Source organism: Moschus berezovskii, chromosome 8 (genome assembly GCF_049115385.1).
Source record: "Moschus berezovskii isolate FMDL1 chromosome 8, NW_MosBer_1.0, whole genome shotgun sequence".
Classification (NCBI taxonomy): Eukaryota; Metazoa; Chordata; class Mammalia; order Artiodactyla; family Moschidae; genus Moschus; species Moschus berezovskii.
In genome coordinates this window covers 102507057-102524503 of record NC_142467.1, presented here as the reverse complement: position 1 = coordinate 102524503, position 17447 = coordinate 102507057, and the positions used below count along the sequence as shown (strand labels likewise).

Here is a 17447-nt window from a genome sequence, read left to right as displayed (position 1 = left end):
CATCTCAGAAGAATTTATTCTTAAGAAATGGGCAATTTACATATATTTCACATTTTCGAGTCAATTTTGGAGAGTCAAAAAAATGACAAAATAAAAACTATACATGACAGAAAACAGAAAAGTTAATAAAGTGGTTTTTTAATTATTATTATTGTATAGAGACGTTGAAATCAAAGAAAAGTAAATACCAAGCAGTCAATTGAAGAAATGATTGCTATAATCACAAAACAATCAAAGAGTCAAAGTACCTTTTGAGGCTTTCAGTCCAGGTATCATAGGCATTTCTTCAGCCCAAGAGAAAATGGCCCTTTTATAAAAGTTTCCATCCCAAAGAACCTTTTCAGAGCCCTCTTTATGTCTTTATTTCTCAAACTGTAAATAAAGGGGTTCAGCATGGGTGTGACCACAGTGTACATCACCGAGCCTGTTGCACTTGAGTGGGAGCTGTGGGTAGCAGCAGAGCTAAGATACACTCCTAAGCCAGAGAAATAAAATAAGGAGACGATGGAGAGGTGAGACACACAGGTTGAAAATGCTTTATACTTTCCATGGGCTGATGAGATTTCACAGATAGAGGACACTATCTTCGAGTAAGAGTAAAGAATACCAGTCAGGGGACCACCACCTATAATCACAGCTCCAAAACACAGCACTGTGTTATTGAGGAAAGTGTCATAACAGGCAAGTTGGACAAGCTGTTTGGTTTCACAGAAAAAGTGGTATATTTCCAAGTCTGAGCAGAAGGACAAACGCAACACCATTAAGCTGTGTAACAATGCGTATGTTGCACTTATTACCCAGGACACCAGAACCAGACAACCACAGAGCCGGGGGTTCATGATGACTGTGTAGTGCAAAGGGTGGCAGATGGCCACATAGCGATCATAGGCCATCACAGCCAGGAGAAAGTCATCTAATTCTGCAAAGAGTATGTAAAAATACATCTGGGTGATGCAGCCTTCATAGGTTATAACTTGGCTCTGAGTTTGGATGTTCCACAACATCTTTGGGACGGTGGTGGAGGTGAAGCTGATGTCTACAAAGGACAGGTTGGAGAGGAAGAAGTACATGGGGGTATGGAGGTGGGTGTCTGAGCTGATGGCCAGGATGATGAGCAGGTTTCCAAACACAGTGATCAGGTACATGGAAAGGAAAAGTCCAAATATGAGGGGTTGCAGTTCTAGTTCCTCTGAAAGTCCCAGAAGAAGAAATTTTGAAAATTTTGTATTGTTCCTTGGTTCCATGTGGTGGAAGTGACTATTTGGAAAAAAAAAATACCAAGAATAATTTTCACTTGAACAGGCATAATTTACATAACTGAACTACTATAATTTTTATTTTGCTGGCAAGATATTGATGTTAAGATGTTATATATAGATAAATTCTCCTTGAAGGTATACCCCATTTCACCTGTTATTAAAAATTTTTGTCCCATTCACAGTATATTTTTAAAGAGTTCATACATTGGGTTGACCAAAAGAGTTGCTCGTTGTTTATTTCATTTAAGATGGATCTAGTAGCACTCACTTGTCTTTAATGTAATTGAAACAATTGTGTTAGATTATATTGTGACAGATATCATAGCAGCATGCTTTTAAAAAACATCAAAATTGGTGAATTTTTGTGTAGCTATTTTAATATTGAAGATAGAAGAGAAAAGCAACATTTTCAGAATTCTATTCTTTATTATTTCAAAAGTGGTAAAAATGCAATGACAAAAGGTAAAAAAAAAATGGAAAAAAATCTGTGAACTGTATGGGAAAGATTATATGACTGATCAAATATGTCAAAAGAGATTTACAAAGTTTCATGCTGGAGATTTCTCAGTATACAATGCATCTTGGACAAGAAGACCAGGTGAACTTGATAGCAATAAAATCAAGATGTTCATTGAGAACAATCAACATTACACCAAGAAGGAGAGAGTTAATAAACTCAAAATATCCAAATCAGGTGTTAAAAATCATTACCTTGGTTTTGTTAATCACTCTGATGTTTGTTAATCATATAAGTGAAAGTCGTTCAGTCATGTCCAACTCTTTGCGACCCCATGAGCTATACAGTCCATGGAATTCTCCAGGCCAGAATACTAGAGTTGGTAGACTTTCCCTTCTCCAGTGGATCTTCCCAACCCAGGGATCAAACCCAGGTCTCCCACATAGTAGGTGGATTCTTGACCAGCTGTGTGACAAGGGAAGCCCTTATCACATAAGTTAAGCAAAAAAAAAAGAAAATCCTTCTTGACCACATTTCCACATGTGACTCTACCTAAATGTAATGAAAACATTCTATTTTTTAAAATAAAATGTGACAGGTGATGAAAAGTGGATACTGTACAATAATGTGGAATGGAAGAGCTCATGGGCCAAGAAAAATGGGCCACCACCAAACATGCCAAAGGCCAGTCTTCATCCAAAGAAGGTGATGGTGTGTATATGGTGGGATTGGAAGGAAGTCTTCTATTGTGAAGTCCTTCTTGAAAATCAAAAGATTAATTCCAGCAAGCACTGCTTCCTATTAGACCAGCTGAAGGCAGCACTTGGTGAATAGCATCCAGAATTAGTGAACAGAAAATGCATAATCTTCCATCAGGAAACCACAAGACTGCTTATTTCTTTGATGACCAGGAAAAAAATTTACTGCTTGGCTAGGAAGTTCTGAGTCATCTGCTGTATTCACCAAACATTTTACCTTCAAATTTCCATTTATTTCAGTCTTCACAAAATTCTCTTGATGAAGAAAGAAAAATTCACTTCCCTGTAAGACTGTAAAAAGCACCTGGAACAATTCTCTCTTCAAAAAGATTCAACATTTTAGGAAGATGGAATTATGAAGTTGCCTGAAAAATGGCAGAAAGTAGTGGAAAAAAAACAGTGAATATGTTATCCAATAAAGTTCTTGGTGAAAATGAAAAACATGTCTTTTATTTTACTTGAAAAAATGAAGGAACTTTTTTTGTCAGCACAATATTTACAGTTTTAATGAGAAACTCTCATGACTTTGAGAAATATATATTGAGAGTTAACATATTTCAAATATATACTGGGAATAAACAGATGCAGTAAAACAAATCCCTCACATTCCAAGAAAGATGAAAAACGATATTCAAATAAATATATTATAGACTGTATCCGGTGATGACAGATTCTATGAATAAAATAAAACCAGGTATAAAGGAAGGAGAGGCAGGAGGTGGTATTCTGTGCTGAGTGTTCAGGGAAGGCCAGCAAACAAGATGATAATTGAACAGATAGCTCAAGAAAGGAGCTTCCCTGGTGGCTCAGAGAGTAAAGCATTTGCCTCAATTCAGGAGACGGGTTCAATCCCTGGATGGGGAAGATCCCCTGGAGAAGGAAATAGCAACCCACTCCAGGACTCTTGCCTGGAAAATCTCATGGATGGAGAAGCCTGGTAGGCTACAGTCCATGGGGTCACAAAGAGTCAGACCTGACTGAGCAACTTCACTTTCAGCTCAAGAAAGAGAGAAGGATCTAGAAAGATCAGAAAAAGTGTGTGCCTGGCAAAGGGAATGGGCTTTCCTGGTGGTTCAGATGGTAAAGAATCTGCCAGCTAATGTAGGAAACACTGGTTCAATCTCAGGGTTGGCGAGATCCTCTGGAGAAGGAAATGGCAACCAGTCCCAGTATTCTTGCCTGGGAAACCCCATGGACAGAGGAGCCTGGTAGTCTACAGTGAATGGGGGTGCAAAAGTGTCAGACATGATTTAGCAAATAACAGTAACAAAAAGTACACTAGTCCAAGTGCCTCTGTTTTAGGAACTTCTCTCACCCTATAAGGCACAGGTTCACAGACACACCATGGTCTCCTGGGCTGTGTTTCTATCATGAATTTCACTCCCAGAACCACCCTACTTAAGCCAAGGTGGGTGACAACTCAAGCTGGTCAGATCAGATTAGTTTTCTCCTAAAGAATATGGAAAACCCAGAAATTCCAGTTTATAACTTCCAAGAGAAGAACAGATTTGGGGTTCCTTTTTGCTATGGCCACTTTCTGCCCTGTTTTTAAAGAAATAAAAAAGTTATGGGAGAGGGATAGAGAGGGAAAAAATGAAAGAAAAATATCCAATAAGCTCAAATGGCCTCTGAGACAATGTGATGAAGAAAAGCTTTCTTGGTTGGGCAGCCTTCCAACTTCAGCTACATTCTTTGGTGCATGAAAAAAGTCATAAAGATAAATACCTTTCTGTTTTCCCCAAGGACAGAAACAGTGATATCTGTATGATGTGAGAAACCATATCATATGTAGTCTAATATGTCTCATCCTAAAATAAAAAGAAATATCCTTATTTCACTGGATATCCCACTCAGGTAATAACCTATTTGTCTAGTCTTGTAATTTATTGTATTATGAACATTCATTGGAAGGATTGATACTGAAGCTAAAGCTCCCATACTTTGGCCACCTGATTCAAAGAGCTGACTCATTGCAAAAGACCCTGAAAAATTGTGGAGAACAGGGAGACAGACGATGACATGGTTGGATGACATCACTGATTTAGTGGACATGAGTTTGAGCAAACTAGGGGAGATAGCAATGGACAGAGAAGCCAGGAGTGCTGAAGTATCATTGGAAGCAGTTTATATCTCCCATTCTTTCTTCCACTGGACTTCCATTAGCACAATCTAATTGTCAACATTGACAATTGAGTTTCTAAGTGCAGTGTTCCTTTGTCAGCATCATAAATAAAGTCATTATTAAGAAAGCCAGCAAAAAACTTGAGTGATCTCTGGCCTATGCTGCATTGGCTCTTAGGTGACCTCTGGGACAAGTTCATGGCTTCCTTGCTCCCGGGTCCTCTCCTGAACTGCCTATTAAGCTCTCAGACTCACCTGCATGGAGACTCTGGGAAGAAGCTTTTGGTGTGGAAGTCAAAATTCCTCCAAAAATGATTGATGATGCAGACAGGTTTTGTTCCCAAAACAGACAATAAGGATGAGGATCAAGCATTGATCACCCAGCTAAATTTAGGACTGCAAAGGCAGCAACCAGATTCCGTCTAAAGTTGCACAGGCTGAGGGACTGAAGTCAAGGAGGTATTTACATCTTTCTATATCAGCTCATTAGTCATATTTTCCTCTTGTTACTCCAGGCTCCAAGTACATGATTTCCCTTGGGGATGCTGATCTGGACATAATGGATTTTTTTTCTTGCTTCTCCATTCCTAGCAGACTGCATTACATTAGATGAATCCACTTTTCATCACTCCTCCTTTACCTCTCCTTCTTCCAAAGCTCTGACTCCCAGCACTTCATCACATCTCTGAGTTCAAATATTCTCAAAAGTATAATATTGAGGGTTTGTCTTGACTAGGTACCTTGGTTCTTCAATGCTTTGATTTGCAGTGGAACATAACCTCTGAAATCATCAACACATATATTTTTGTGCCAATACCATACTGTTTTGGTACTTTAGCTTTGCGATATAGTCTGAAGTCAGGGAGTCTAATTCCTACAATTCCATTTTTCTTTGTAAAGATTCCTTTTATTTTGGGGGGTTTTATTTATTTATTTTTATGCGTGTGTTTATAAGAATCTGTCTGCCAATGCAGGAGACTTGAGTTTGATCCCTGGGTTGAGAAGGTCCCCTAGAGAAGGAAATGGCAGCCAACTCCAGTGTTCTTGCCTGGGAAATTCCATAGAAAGAGGAGCCTGGTGGGCTACAGTCCATGGGGTCACAAAAAGTTGGAGACATGACAGTCATTAAACAAACAACAACATATATAGATACAGGAACAGTGACCTTAAATTAAGAATATTCACATTTGAAAAGCTAGTTTACTTTCTGTAAATTGGGTAACTTAGTTATAAACATGGAGTAAGATGAGTATAAATATGTTCGAGAGAAAAGGGCACAAGAGTCACATGCAGATTCACGGATGAGCCTTAGAAACACAATGTAGAGACTCATGGCTGAATATAGATTCATCAGCTGCCAGGCAGGGATCAGTACCACTCCCCACCTGACTGCCCCATTCAATAATAAAGGCATTATGATAAATCATTTTATTTTAGATTGGCTTGTTATGCTGCAATAACTGAGAAATTGGTGATTGAATAACCAGAACAAATAGAATTGAGGTCAGTGAAAATACTCTGCTTCTCTTTGTTTTTGCTGTTTTTCAGTCACTAAGTCATGTCTAACTCTTTGCTACCTTATGAACTGCAGCATGCCCGGTTTCCCTATCCTTCACTCTCTCCCTGAGTTTGCTCAGACTCATGTCCATTGAGGATTGATCTTCTCCAGTCCTGTGGCCACTGATTTGTCTTCCAGATTAGCTGGCATACTGAATGCAACACCTTGATGGCATCATCCTTTAAGAGGTCAATCCTCATTCCAATTCTCAAGAAGGGTAATACTAAAGAATATACTAACCATCAAACAACTTCACTCATCTTCCATGCTTGTAAGGTCATGCTTAAAATCTTGCATGCTAGGCTTTATGTGAACCAAGAATTTCCAGATGTCCAAGCTGGATTTAGAAAAGGAAGAGGAACTAGAGATCAAATTGCCAACATTCACTGAATCATAGAGAAAGATAGGGAATTTGAAAAAAAAAATCTACCTCTGTTTCATTGATTATGTCTTTTACCATATGGATCATAATAAAGTGTGGAAAGCTCTCAAAGAGACGGGAATACCAGGCCATCTTACCTGTCTCCTGAAAAACTTGTGTGTGGGTCAAGAAGCAATAGTTAGAACTCTGAATGGAACAACTGGTTGGTTCAAGATTAAGAAAGGAGTACAACAGAGCTGTCTGTTGTCACCTTATTTGTTTAACCTATACAATGAGTATATCATGAGAAAAGTTGGGTTGGATGAGTTACAAACTGAAATCAAGATAGGTGGGAGAAACATCAACAACCTCAGATGTGCAGCTGATACCATTCTAATGGCAGAACGTAAAGAGGAACTAAAGAGCCTCTTGATAAGGGTAAAAGTGCTGGCTTAAAACTAAATATTAAAAAAAAAAAAAAAACCCTAAGATCATGGCATCTGGCCCCATTGCTTCATGGCAAATAGAGGGGAAAAAGTGGAAGTAGTGACAGATTTCCTCTTCTTAAGCTCTAAAATCACTGTAGATGGTGACTGAAGCCATGAAATCAGGAGATGTTTGCTTCTTGGCAAGAAAACTATGACAGATCTAGACAGTGTGCTAAAAAGCAGAGATGTTAATTATTCTGCCAAAAAATGTCCGTTGATAGTCAAGGCTATGTTCTTCCCAGTGGTCATGTACGGTTGTCAGAGTTGGACTGTAAAGAAGGTGGAGTGCCGAAGAATTGATGCCTTCAAACTATGGTGCTGCAGAAGACTCCTGAGAGGCCCTTGGACAACAAGGAGATCAGATCAGTCAATCTTAAGGGAAATCAACCCTGAATACTCATTGGAAGGACTGATGCTGAAGTTGAAACTGTGATATTTTTGTCATTTGATGTGAACAGCTGACTCACTGGAGAAGTCCCTGATGCTGGGAAAGATTGAGGGCAGAAGGAGAAGAGGGTGTCAGAGGATGAGATGACTGGATGGCATCACCAATGCAATGGACATGAACTTGGGAAAACTTTGAGAGATGATGAAGGACAGAGAGGCCTCACGTGCTGCCGTGCATGGAGTTGCAAAGAGTCAGACGCTACTGGGTGACTGAAAAACAGCAACAATGTGTGCATTGAATCAGCGATTCATCCAATCATCTCATCCTCTGTTGTCCACTTCTTCTCTTGCCCTCAATCTTTCCAAACATCAGAGACTTTTCCAACTAGTTGGCTCTTCACATCAGATGGCCAAAGTATTGGAGCTTCAGCTTCAGCACCAGTCCTTCCAGTGAATATTCAAGGTTGATTTCCTTTAGGATTGATAGGCCTCCTTTCTGCCCAAGGGACTCTCAAGAGTCTTCTCCAGCCCCACAGTTCAAAAGCATCAATTCTTCAGTGCTCAGCCTTCTTTATGGTCCAAATCTCACATCCATACATGCCTACTGGAAAAACCACAGCTATGACTATATTGACTTTAATTTTGGCATTTATTCTGATATTTAAAGATAGCCCTTATGATTGTAACATTATCTTTTTGTCAGATAACAGTATTAAAAGATGACTGCTCAGATATCCTTTACAGCTACCCAGAAGAGCTTAACAGGACATGCATGTTGGTGCAGAAACATTGCTGCACCAAGGTCAGCATGCTGGTGCTGACCTTGAATCCCATGACCAGGTAGATTCAAGTTGTCTTATGAGTAATTTATGACAATGAAGCTGAAGAAATCCCTTTGTATTGAATATATAGGGGATATATAGGATTTATTAACTGCTTCCCCCTTAGTGTTTATGATGAAATTTAGAAAAACTTGAGTTATTTTATTTAGATCAATGGGAATAGTCATATTTGTAGGAATCATTGGAAGTTTTCAAAAGGAAACAATGAAAATATTAAAATATGCCATCCAATGTGTGTGCATGCTAAATCGCTTCCAGTCGTGATTGATTCCCTGGGACCCCATAGACTGTAGCCCACTAGGCTCCCCTCTCCGTGGGATTCCCCAGGCAAGAAAGTGGAGAGGGTAGCCATTTCCTTCTCCAGGGGATTTTCCTGACCCAGGGATCAAACCTGGATCACCTCCATTGCAGGTAGTTTCTTACCTTCTGAGTCACCAGGAAAGCCCAAGATTCTGTGTATTGGAAGAAAAGAAAAATCAACCTTTTGGCCAAACCAATGTATATAGACACACAAGTTGACCTTTGAAAAAAAAGAGGGTTGGAGTTCCAACCTACTGCATAGTCAAAAATCCTCCTATAATTTTAAGATAATCTTTCTAAATCACTGATTCAACCAACTTTAAATTATCTTGGTTCTTAAATGTATTTTCAAAATGAATAATGCAGCTCATCACTTCAGGGAAAGAGGAGAAAATTACTTAGGATGACATATTTAATTTGGGAAGTAATTATTCTTTTTTTTTTAATTGGAAGCTAATTATTTTATAATATTATATTTGTTGGCTTGCCATACATTGACATGAATCCGCCCCGGGTGTACATGAGTTCCCCCTCCAAAAGCCCCCTCCCACCTCCCTCCTCCCTCCTCCCCTTATGCTCCCTCATGGTCATCCCCGCATACCAGCCCCAAGCATCCTGTAACATGCATCGACCCTGAACTGACGATTTGTTTCACATATGATAATACACATGATAATATACATGTTTCAATGCCATTCTCCCAAGCCATCGCAAACTCACCCTCTCCCACAGAGTCCCAAAGACTGTTCTATACTTCTGTGTCTCTTTTGCTGTCTCATATACAGGGTTATTATTTGCATCTTTCTAAATTCCATATATATGCGGTAGCATACTGTATTGGTGTTTTTCTTTCTGGCTTACTTCACTCTGTGTAATAGGCTCCAGTGTCATCCACCTCATTAAAACTGATCCAAATGTATTCTTTTAAATTGCTGAGTAATACTCCATTGTGTATATGTACTAAAGCTTTCTTATCCATTCATCTGCAGATGGACATCTAGGTTGCTTCCATGTCCTGGCTATTATAAACAGTGCTGCAATGAACATTGGAGTACATGTGTCTTTTTCAATTCTGGTTTCCTCGGTGTGTATGCCCAGGAGTGCGATTGCTGGATCATATGGCAGTTCTATTTCCAGTTTTATGAGGAATCTCCACACTGTTCTCCATAGTGGCTGTACTAGTTTGCATTCCCACCAACAGTGTAAGAGGGTTCGCTTCTCTCCACACCTTCTCCAGCATTTATTGCATGTAGACTTTTGGATAGCAGCCATTCTGACTGGTGTGAAATGGTATCTCATTGTGGTTTGCATTTCTCTGATTATGAGTTATGTTGAGCATTTTTTCATGTGTTTGTTAGCCATCTTTATGTCTTCTTTGGAGAAATGTCTGTTTAGTTCTTTGGCCCATTTTTTGATTGGGTCATTTATTTTTCTGGAATTGAGCTTCAGGAGCTGCTTGTATATTTTGGAGATTAATCCTTTATCAGTTGCTTCATTTGCTATTATTTTCTCTCATTCTGAAGGCTGTCTTTTCACCTTGCTTATAGTTTCTTTTGCTGTGCAGAAGCTTTTCATTTTAATTAGGTCCCATTTGTTTATTTCTCTTTTATTTCCAATATTCGGGGAGGTGGGTCATGGAGGATCCTGCTGTGATTTATGTCAGAGAGTGATTTGCTTACATTCTCCTCTAGGAGTTTTATAGTTTCTGGTCTTATATTTAGCTCTCTAATCCATTTTGAGTTTATTTTGGTGTATGGTGTTAGGAAGTGTTCTAGTTTCATTCTTTTACAAGTGGCTGACCAGTTTTGATGGCATCACCGACTAGATGGACATGAGTTTGAGTGAACTCTGGGAGTTGGTGATGGACAGGGAGGCCTGGCGTGCTGTGATTCATGGGGTTGCAAAGAGTCGAACACAACTGAGTGACTGAACTGAACTGAACTGACCAGTTTTCCCAGCACCATTGTTAAAGAGACTGTCTTTTCTCTATTTTATATTCTTGCCTCCTTTTCAAAGATAAGGTGTCCATAGGTGCGTGGATTTATCTCTGGGCTTTCTATTTTGTTCCATTGATCTATATTTCTGTCTTTATGCCAGTACCATACTGTCTTGATGACTGTAGCTTTGTAGTAGAGCCTGAAGTCCGGCAGGATGATTTCCCCAGTTCCATTTTTCTTCCTCAGGTTTGCTTTGGCTACTCGAGGTTTTTTGTATTTCCATACAAATTGTGAGATTATTTGTTCTAGTTCTGTGAAAAATATCGTTGGTAGCTTGATAGGGATTGAGTTGAATGTATAAGTTACTTTGAGTGGTATACTCATTTTTACAATATTTATTCTTCCAATCCACGAACACGGTATATTTCTCCATCTATTAGTATCCTCTTTGATTACTTTCACTAGTGTTTTATAGTTTTCTATGTACAAGTCTTTTGTTTCCTTCAGTTCAGTTCAGTTCAGTTCAGTCGCTCAGTCGTGTCCGACTCTCCGCGACCCCATGAATCACAGCACGCCAGGCCTCCCTGTCCATCACCAACTCCCGGAGTTCACTCAAACTCATGTCCACAGAATCGGTGACGCCATCCAGCCATCTCATTCTCCGTCGTCCCCTTCTCCTCCCGCCCCCAACCTTTCCCAGCATTAGAGTCTTTTCCAGTGAGTCAACTCGTCGCATGAGGTGGCCAAAGTATTGCAGTTTCAGCTTTAGCATCAGTCCTTCCAATGAACACCCAGGATTGATCTCCTTTAGAATGGACTGGTTGGATCTCCTTGCAGTATAAGGGACTCTCAAGAGTCTTCTCCAACACCACAGTTCAAAAGCATCGATTCTTCGGCGATCAGCCTTCTTCACAGTCCAACTCTCACATCCATACATGACCACGGGAAAAACCATTGCCTTGACTAGACGGACCTTGGTTGGCAAAGTAATGTCTCTGCTTTTTAATATACTATCAAGGTTGGTCATAACTTTCCTTCCAAGGAGCAAGCATCTTTTAATTTCATGGCTGCAATCAGCATCTGCAGTGATTTTGGAGCCCAAAAAAACAAAGTCTGACACTGTTTCCACTGTTTTTCCTTAGGTAGATACATTCCTAAGTATTTAATTCTTTTCATTGCAACAGTGAATGGAATAGTTTCCTTAATTTCTCTATTTTCTCATTATTAGTGTATAGGAATGCAAGGGATTTCTGTGTGTTGATTTTATATCCTGCAACTTTACTGTATTGATTGATTAGCTCTAGTAGTTTTCTGGTAGAGTCTTTAGGGTTTTCTGTGTAGAGGATCATGTCATCAGCTAACAGTGAAAGTTTTACCTCTTCTTTTCCAATTTGTATTCTTTTTATGTCTTTTTCTGCTCTGATTGCTGTAGCCAAAACTTTCAGAACTATGTTGAATAGTAGTGGTGAGAGTGGACACCCTTGTCTTGTTCCTGACTTTAGGGAAAATGCTTTCAGGTTTTCACCATTGAGGATAATGTTTGCAGTGGGTTTGTCATATATAACTTCTATTATGTTGAGATATATCCCTTCTATTCACTCTTTCTGGAGGGTTTTCATCATAAATGGATGTTGAATTTTGTCAAAGGCTTTCTCTGCATCTATTGAGATAATCATATGATTTTTGTTTCAGTTTGTTAATGTGGTGTATTACGTTGATTGATTTGTGGATATTGAAGAATCCTTGCATTCCTGGGATAAAGCCCACTTGGTCATGATGTATGATCTTCTTAATGTGTTCTTGGATTGATTGCTAAAATTTTGTTAAGGATTTTTGCATCTATGTTCATCAGTGATATTGACCTGTAGTTTTCTTTTTTGTGGGATCATTACCAGGTTTTGGTATTAGGGTGATGGTGACCTCATAGAATGAGTTTGGAAGTTTCCCTTTCTCAGCAGTTTTCTGGAAGAGTTTGAGTAGAGTAGGTGTTAGCTCTTCTCTAAATTTTTGGTAGAATTCAGCCGTGAAGCCGTCTGGACCTGGGCTTTTGTTTGCTGGCAGATTTCTGATTATAGCCTCTAGTTCCATGCTTGTGATGGGTCTGTTCAGATTTTCTATTTCTTCCTGGTTCAGTTTTGGAAAGTTGTACTTTTCTAGGAATTTGTCCATTTCTTCCAGGTTATTCATTTTATTGCCATATAATCCTGATAGAATTCTCTAATAATCCTTTGTATTTCTGTGTTTTCAGTTGTGATCTCTCCATTTTCATTTCTAATTTTATTGATTTAATTCTTCTCCCTTTGTTTCTTGATGAGTCTGGCTAGTGGTTTGTCAATTTTATTTACCTTCTCAAAGAACGAGCTTTTGGCTTTGTTGATTTTTGCTGTGGTCTCTTTTCTTTCATTTGCATTTATCTCTGCCTTAATTTTTACAATATCTTTCCTTCTACTGACCCTGGGGTTCTTCATTTCTTCCTTTTCTAGTTTCTTTAGGTGTAAAGTTAGGTTATTTAGTTGACTTTTTTCTTGTTTCTTGAGGTGTGCCTGTATTGCTATGAATTTCCCCCTTAGCACTGCTTTTACAGTGTCCCAGAGGTTTTGGGTTGTTGTGTTTTCATTTTCATTCATTTCTATGCATATATTGATTTCTCTTTTGATTTCTTCTATGATTTGTTCATTATTCAGCAGCGTGTTGTTCAGACTCCATATGTTGGCATTTTTAATGGTTTTTCTCCCATAATTAAAATCTAATCTTACTACACTGTGGTCCGAAAAGATGCTTGGAATGATTTCAATTTTTTTGAATTTACCAAGGTTAGATTTATGGCCCAGGATGTGATCTATCCTGGAAAAAGTTCCGTGTGCACTTGAGAAAAAGGCGAAATTCATTGTTTTGGGGTGAAATGTCTTATAGTTATCTATTAGGTCTAACTGGTCTATTGTATCATTTAAAGTTTGTGTTTCCTTGTTAATTTTCTGTTTAGTTGATCTATCCATAGATGTAAGTGGAGTATTAAAATCTCCCACTATTATTGCATTGTTGTTAATTTCCCCTTTCACACTTGTTAGTTATTGTCTTACATATTGCAGTGCTCCTATGTTGGGTGCATAAATATTTATAATTGTTATATCTTCATCTTGGATTGATCCTTTGATCGTTATGTAGTTTCCTTCTTTGTCTCTTTTCAGAGCCTTTGTTTTAAAGTCTATTTTATCTGATATAAGTATTGCTACTCCTGCTTTCTTTTGGTCTCTATTTGCATGGAATATCTTTTTCCAGCCCTTCACTTTCAGTCTGTATGTGTCCCTCGTTTTGAGGTGGGTCTCTTGTAGACAACATATATAGGGGTCTTGTTTTTGTATCCATTCAGCCAGCCTTTGTCTTTTGGTTGGGGCATTCAACCCATTTACATTTAAGGTAATTATTGATAAGTATGATCCCGTTGCCATTTTCTTTATTGCTTTGGGTTCAAGTTTATACACCCTTTGTGTGTTTCCTGTCTAGAGAAGATCCTTTAGCATTTGTTGGAGAGCTAGTTTGGTGATGCTGAATTCTCTCAGCTTTTGCTTTTATGTAAAGCTTCTCATTTCTCCTTCATATTTGAATGAGATCCTTGCTGGGTACAGTAATCTGGGCTGTAAGTTATTTTCTTTCATCACTTTAAGTATGTCTTGCCATTCCCTCCTGGCCTGAAGAGTTTCTGTTGAAAGACCAGCTGTTATCCTTATGGGAATCTCCTTGTGTGTTATTTTTTGTTTTTCCCTTGCTGCTTTTAATATTTGTTCTTTGTTTGATCTTTGTTAATTTGATTAATATGTGTCTTGGAGTATTTCTCCTTGGGTTTATCCTGTTGGGAACTCTCTGGGTTTCTTGGACTTGGGCGATTATTTCTTTCCACATTTTAGGGAAGTTGTCAACTATTATCTCCTCAAGTATTCTCTCATGGTCTTTCTTTTTGTCTTCTTCTTCTGGGACTCCTATGATTCCAATGTTGGAGCGTTTAACATTGTCCCAGAGGTCTCTAATATTGTCCTCATTTCTTTTAATTCGTTTTCCTTTTTTCCTCTCTGTTTCATTTATTTCTACAATTCTATCTTCTAGCTCGCTTATCCTGTCTTCTGCCTCTGTTATTCTACTGTTTGTTCCCTCCAGAGTGTTTCTGATCTCATCTGTTGCATTATTCATTGTATACTGACTCTTTTTTATTTCCTCTAAGTCCTTATTAAACCTTTCTTCCATCTTCTCAATCCTTTTCTCCAGGTTATTTATCTGTAACTCCATTTTGCTTTCAAGATTTTGAATCATTTTCACCACCAAAATTCGAAATTCTTTATCAGGTAGATTCCCTATATCTTCCTCTTTTGTTTGTGTTGGTGGGCATTTATCTCGTTCCTTTCTTGCTGGGTAATTCTCTGCCTCTTCATCTTGCTTATATTGCTTTGCTTGGGGTGGCCTTTCCCTCTTCTGGCAGTTTGTGGAGTTCTCTTTATTATGTAGTTTCCTCACTGTGTGTGTGGTTGGACTGGTGACTTGTCAAGGTTCCCTGGTTAGGGAAGCTTGGGTCGGTGTTCTGGTGGGTGAAGCTGGATTTCTTCTCTCTTGAGTGCAGTGAAGTGTCCAGTAATGAGTTATGAGATGTCAGTGGGTTTGGAGTGACTTTAGGCAGCCTGTATGTTGAAGCTCAGGGCTATTTTCCTGTGTTGCTGGAGAATTTGTGTGGTATGTCTTGCTCTGGAACTTGTTGACCCTTGGGTGGTGCTTGGTTTTAGTGTAGGTATAGAGGCATTTTGTTTCGCTTTGGCTCCATCCCTTCATTCTTTCTGGAGTTATTTCTCCACTGATCTCCAGTAGCATACTGGGCAACTACCGACCTGGGGAATTCCTCATTCAGTATCCTATCATTTTGCCTTTCGATACTGTTCATGGGGTTCTCAAGGCAAGTATACTGAAGTGGTTGCCATTCCCTTCTCCAGTGGACCACATTCTGTCAGACCTCTCCACCATGACCCTTCCATCTTGGGTGGCCGCACACGGCATGGCTTAGTTTCATTGAGTTAGACAGGGCTGTGGTCCATATGATCAGATCAACTAGTTTTATGGGATTATTAATTCAGTGTGTCTGCCCTCAAATGCCCCCTCGCAATACCTACCATCTTATTTGGGTTTCTCTTACCTTGGTCGTGGAATATCTCTTCACAGCTGCTCCAGCAAAGCGCAGCCACTGTACCTTACCTTGGCCGTGGGGTATCGCCTCTCGGCCACGTTTGTGCATGTAGTCGGTTGCGCCGGACCCGGCATCTCTCACGTCAGTGGCCACAGGACTGGAAAAGGTCAGTCTGCATTCCAATCTCAAAGAAAGGGAATGCCAAAGAATGCTCAAACTACCGCAAAATTGCACTCATCTCACACCCTAGAAACGTCGTGCTCAAGATTCTCCAAGCCAGGCTTCAACAGTATGTGAACCGTGAACTTCCAGATGATCAAGCAGGTTCTAGAAAAGGCAGAGGAACCAGAGATCAAACTGCCAACATCCGCTGGATCATGGAGAAAGCAAGAGAGTTCCAGAAAAACATCTATTTCTGCTTCATTGACTATGCCAAGGCCTTTGACTGTGTGGATCACAATAAACTGTGGAACATTCTGAAAGAGATGGGAATACCAGACCACCTGACCTGCCTCTTGAGAAACCTGTATGCAGGTCAGGAAGCAACAGTTAGAACTGCACATGGAACAACAGACTGGTTCCAAATAGGAAAAAGAGTACGTCAAGTTTGTATATTGTCACCCTGCTTATTTAACTTATATGCAGAGTACATCATGAAGAACGCTGGGCTGGAAGAAGCACAAGCTGGAATCAAGACTGCTGGGAGAAATATCAATAACCTCAGATATGCAGATGACACTACCCTTATGGCAGAAAGTGAAGAGGAACTCAAAAGCCTCTTGATGAAAATGAAAGAGGAGAGTGAAAAGGTTGGCTTGAAGCTCAACATTCAGAAAACAAAGATCATGGCATCTGGTCCCATCACTTCATGGGAAATAGATGGGGAAACAGTGGAAACAGTGTCAGACTTTATTTTTTTGGGCTCCAAAATCACTGCAGATGCTAATTGCAGCCAGGAAATTAAACGACGCTTACTCCTTGGAAGGAAAGTTATGACCAACCTAGATAGCATATTAAAAAGCAGAGACATTACTTTGCCAACCAAGGTCCGTCTAGTCAAGGCTATGGTTTTTCCCGTGGTCATGTATAGATGTGAGAGTTGAACTGTGAAGAAAGCTGATCGCTGAAGAATTGATGCTTTTGAACTGTGGTGCAGGAGAAGACTCTTGAGAGTCCCTTGGATTGCAAGGAGATCCAACCAGTCCATTCTAAAGGAGATCAACCCTGGGTGTTCATTGGAAGGAATGATGCTAAAGCTGAAACTCCAATACTTTGGCCACCTCATGAGACGAGTTGACTCACTGGAAAAAAGTCTGATGCTAGGAGGGATTGGGGGTGGGAGGAGACGGGGACGACAAAGAATGAGATGGCTGGGTGGCATCACCGACTCGATGGAAGTGAGTTTGAGTGAACTCCGGGAGTTGGTGATGGACAGGGAGGCCTGGCGAGCTGTGATTCATGGGGTCGCAAAGAGTCGGACACGACTGAGTGACTGAACTGAACTGAACTGAACTGATGGAGGCATTTGATTAGCTCCTATTGATTAATGTTCCCTGGAGTCAGGAGTTCTCTGGTGTTCCCAGGATTTGGGCTTAAGCCTCTTGCCTCTGGTTTTTGGTCCTATTCTTGGAGTAGTCTCTAGACTTCTCTATCTGTCATTTCCAAGGTGGTTCCCTCTGTTTTAGTTTCTGTTTGCTGGTCTCTTCAGTGTCTAATTTCTGCCCTGATATTAGGGGGTGTGTGGACACTTTTTAAGGCTCAGTTGTTCAGTCCTGTTCTGGGAAGGGAAGAATGCTGCAGACAAATATCTCTGGA

General features: G+C 39.8%; 1 protein-coding gene across 1 annotated transcript; it reads right to left on the bottom strand.

Moving 5' to 3' along the window:
• Positions 1-272: 272 nt before the first annotated feature.
• Positions 273-3248, bottom strand: LOC129558347 (olfactory receptor 7A17-like). The gene is made up of 2 exons (XM_055429438.2): positions 3228-3248; positions 273-1268 (listed from the first exon to the last, which is right to left on the bottom strand). The coding sequence occupies exon 2, from the start codon at positions 1242-1244 to the stop codon at positions 273-275; it is 972 nt and encodes a 323-aa protein (XP_055285413.2). The 5' UTR covers positions 1245-1268; positions 3228-3248.
• Between the last annotated feature and the right edge of the window lie 14199 nt (positions 3249-17447).